The sequence below is a fragment of the Colobus angolensis genome, unplaced genomic scaffold (assembly GCF_000951035.1).
Source record: "Colobus angolensis palliatus isolate OR3802 unplaced genomic scaffold, Cang.pa_1.0 Scaffold4, whole genome shotgun sequence".
NCBI classification, from domain to species: domain Eukaryota; kingdom Metazoa; phylum Chordata; class Mammalia; order Primates; family Cercopithecidae; genus Colobus; species Colobus angolensis.
The window spans coordinates 15844660-15848027 of record NW_012117376.1 but is presented as its reverse complement, the minus strand read 5'-3'; the positions used below and the strand labels follow the sequence as shown (position 1 = coordinate 15848027).

The following is a 3368-nucleotide window of genomic DNA, read 5'->3' as shown; positions in this document are numbered from 1 at the left end:
CACTACAAGCCCAAATGATGGCTGGAGAGAGGCTGAGAGCCCTGTCAACTCCTTGGCAACCACTATCTCGCTGGGGTCTTTTGGGTCCGCTGAGGAAGAAATGAGTAAGATTGCAGCTGATGCCATTTGACTAAAGACAAAAGCCATTTATTCCCATAGGTAGCTCCCCCACCCCTTTTATTGTTCTTTTTCTGATTACTAAAGGAACATGATCACTACAGAAATGTTTACGAAGTTAGGGCAGATAAGCAGAAAACCAAACAACAGAAGAGAAAAGAAAAATCCCCTTTCAAGCCCCTCTTGAATACTGAGCTACTTTCAGGACTTATTTTTTTCTTTTCTTTTCTTTTTTATTTATTTATTTATGTTTTTTGGGACGGAGTTTTGCTCTTGTTGCCCAGGCTGGAGTGCAATGGTGTGATCTCGGCTCACTGCAACCTCTGCCTCCTGGGTTCAAGGAATTCTCCTGTCTCAGCCTCCCGAGTAGCTGGGATTACAGGCATGTGCCACCATGCCCAGCTAATTTTGTATTTTTAGTAGAGATGGGGTTTCTCATGTTGGTCAGTCTGGTCTCAAACTCCCAACCTCAGATGATCTGCCTGCCTTGGCCTCCCAAAGTGCTGGGATTACAGGCATGAGCTACCATGCCTGGCCCTACTTCTTTGCCTCCTCCTTGTTGTTATAAGCATCCAAGGTGGGAGGCAGGAGACCTGGCATTTGTTCCTGGCTTGCTGTGTAACCTTGCACAAGTCCCTGTCCCTTTCTGGGCCTTAGCCTCCTCATCTGTGAAATGAGGGTTCAGCCACAGTGACCTCAGAGGAGGCCACTCGCAGCTCTGACATTCTGTTTCTGCTTCTGTTTCTGCGACTGGCAGAAGGGGCACTAGCAGGCTGCCCCTCTGCAGGGGACACATGGCTGACAGCTCCCAGCAAGCCATCTCCGGGAAACTGCAAAGGCCGGTAAACAGCTTTCGTTGCACACGCAGAGTTCCCAGGCCTTCCTGCTTATCAGGCCCATATGGTGCCCCCTGCCAGCCGGACACCACCAGCTGCCCTTGGCCAGTCTGCCCTGGGGGATCACTTTTCCTCCCTGCTCCAGAATGCTCTACTATTGCAGAATCTAGCTGGCTCAGGATAAGTGAGCTGGGGGGCTCAGCCCTGTGGACCCACCTACCTATTGCCGCAACCCTTTTGCAGAAGGCAGCCTGGTTTGGTGAAAAGTTGGAGAAAGGGAGAAGGGGAGGAAAGGAGGGAGGAAGGATAGGAACACTGACTGTGTTCCAACTCCATTTGGACCCCTTACTAGGCATTTGGGATTCAGAAATGAATCAGAAAAACGTCCTGCTTTTGGAGGGTACAAAGTCTAATGGAGATGAGAAGAGTATAAACAGGCAGCAGCAGTGCTTGCAGTGCTGAAAGTTCAGGACTGTGGGCGCCCACAAAGAGAAACTTAATCCATGGGTGGTAGTCAGGGAAGGCTTCCTGGAGGAGGCAACTTTAAAGGTAGGTTCTCAAGAACAGGATTCAGCCATTCCAACTCCTGTTATTTAGTCCTTACGGATAGCCCTGTGAAATAGGTACAGTTGCCCCTTTTACAGATGAGGCTCAGAAGGGTGAGTTCACAATCACCAAAAGGACAGCTGGGTTCTAACCCCTGGCATTATACTCTACCCCATCGCCTATGGGCCTGAGTCTGATCCCAATCTCGGACTCTCGGAGACTATCAGTGAATGCTTCCCTCCCTGACCTAGGGCTCTCATCTGTAAAGTGGATCCACCTAAGCAGTGTTGTTGGGGAAGCCAAGGACAGACTGGCTAACAAACCACTTGGTTTATAAACAGGGGAATGTCAGTGAGGCCACCCTCTCCAGCTGGGGACAGCACAGCGCTATCTTTCTCCCGACACAGAGAAGCCTGCTGGCTTCTGAGCTGGGAGTAATCACAGAGGCTGAAGTTGGCCTTGCCTGCGGCACCCTCTTCTAAAAGAAGCCAGGCTGTGGCTTGGATGTGTGTGTCCTCCCTCTGGCTACTTTCGGCACAGTTTGAAAGGAAGGCACGGCATCCTAGAGAGTTAGAACAAATCCTTCCAATCCTGGAGTTAGAACATCTGTGTCTGAGCAGTTCTGGGGTTCAGACTGCCCTCCGAATGCTCCTAGGAAGCAGCATGGGGTCAGGGTCAAGGTCATGCAGATTCTTGACCCTGGCAGGTTGGAAGGATCACTAGAGATAGTACTGACTCTCATTCACTGAAAAACAAGACTCAGAGAGGGGAAGGACTTGCCTGAGGTCACACAGCAACTCAGTGTCGGGGCACATTCCAGATCATACCATTTCTGAGGCTGCCTGGGAAGTTGCAGGGGCATGGGGTGGCCCAGCATGCTCAGGTGGTGCCAGGGAGCAGCCAGGGAGCTACATGGATGAGTAAAGTGCCTGGCTGGACTTGCTAAGGGCAAACTTTTATATACCGGCCCTGCGCCTAACAAGGGTCTATACTGCAAGTTTGTCCAACCTGTGGCCCACTGGCCATGTGAGGTCCAGGAGGGCTTCAAATAGGGCACCACACAAATTCGTGAAGGTTCTTAAAACATTATGAGACTTTTTGGGCCGGGTGCGGTGGCTTACAGCCATCCAGCACTTTGGAAGGCTGAGGCAGGCAGATCACTTGAGGTCAGGAGTTCGAGATCAGCCTGGCCAACATGATAAAACTCCATCTCTATTAATAATACAAAAATTAGCCGGGCATGGCGGTGCATGCCTGTAATCCCAGCTACTCGGGAGGCTGAGGCACGAGAACAGCTTGAACCCGGAAGGTAGAGGTTGCAGTCACCCGAGATCGCACCACTGCACTCCAGCCTGGGCGACAGAGTAAAACTGTGTCTCAGGGAAAAAAACAACAACAACAACTCATACTTTTTTTTTTTTTTGAGAGAGAGAGATATATATATTTTTAGCTCATGGGCTGTTGTTAGTGTATTTTATGTGTGGCCCAAGACACTTCTTCTTCCAATGTGGCCTAAGGAAGCCAAAAGTCTGGATATCCCTGATTTACAGCCTCCACTCAAGTCTCCCACTGCCCTGGACATCGCATTGCTCTTGTCCCTGAACAAGACCTTTCACCATTGGAGGAGCCCTCAGTCTCCCCATCTGTAAAATGGTCACTGGAAGTCCTAGGCCGCTGCTCTCAGACCCTCAGGCCCCTACGGGGTGGGGATTGGGGAGAAGGAGGAAAGCGGCGGCGTCTGGGGCTTGCGATTCGCTACCTTCTGGCGCCTTCGGGCGGCCTCAGAAGCTCTTGGTGCCTGGACCCTGGGCCTGCACAGGGACCGGGCGGGGCGAGATCGGCGGTCGGGGGCGGGGCCCGCTTGGGGGC

General features: G+C 51.7%; 1 protein-coding gene across 1 annotated transcript in view; it reads left to right on the top strand.

The window, feature by feature from the left end:
• The first annotated feature begins 911 nt into the window (after positions 1–911).
• LDLRAP1 (low density lipoprotein receptor adaptor protein 1) overlaps positions 912–3368 on the top strand; it is a 28839-nt gene continuing 26382 nt past the window's right edge. Inside the window, exon 1 of the mRNA XM_011955672.1 lies at positions 912–959. Within this exon, the coding sequence (XP_011811062.1) occupies positions 912–959 (48 nt within the window). The remainder of the gene's footprint in view (positions 960–3368) is intronic.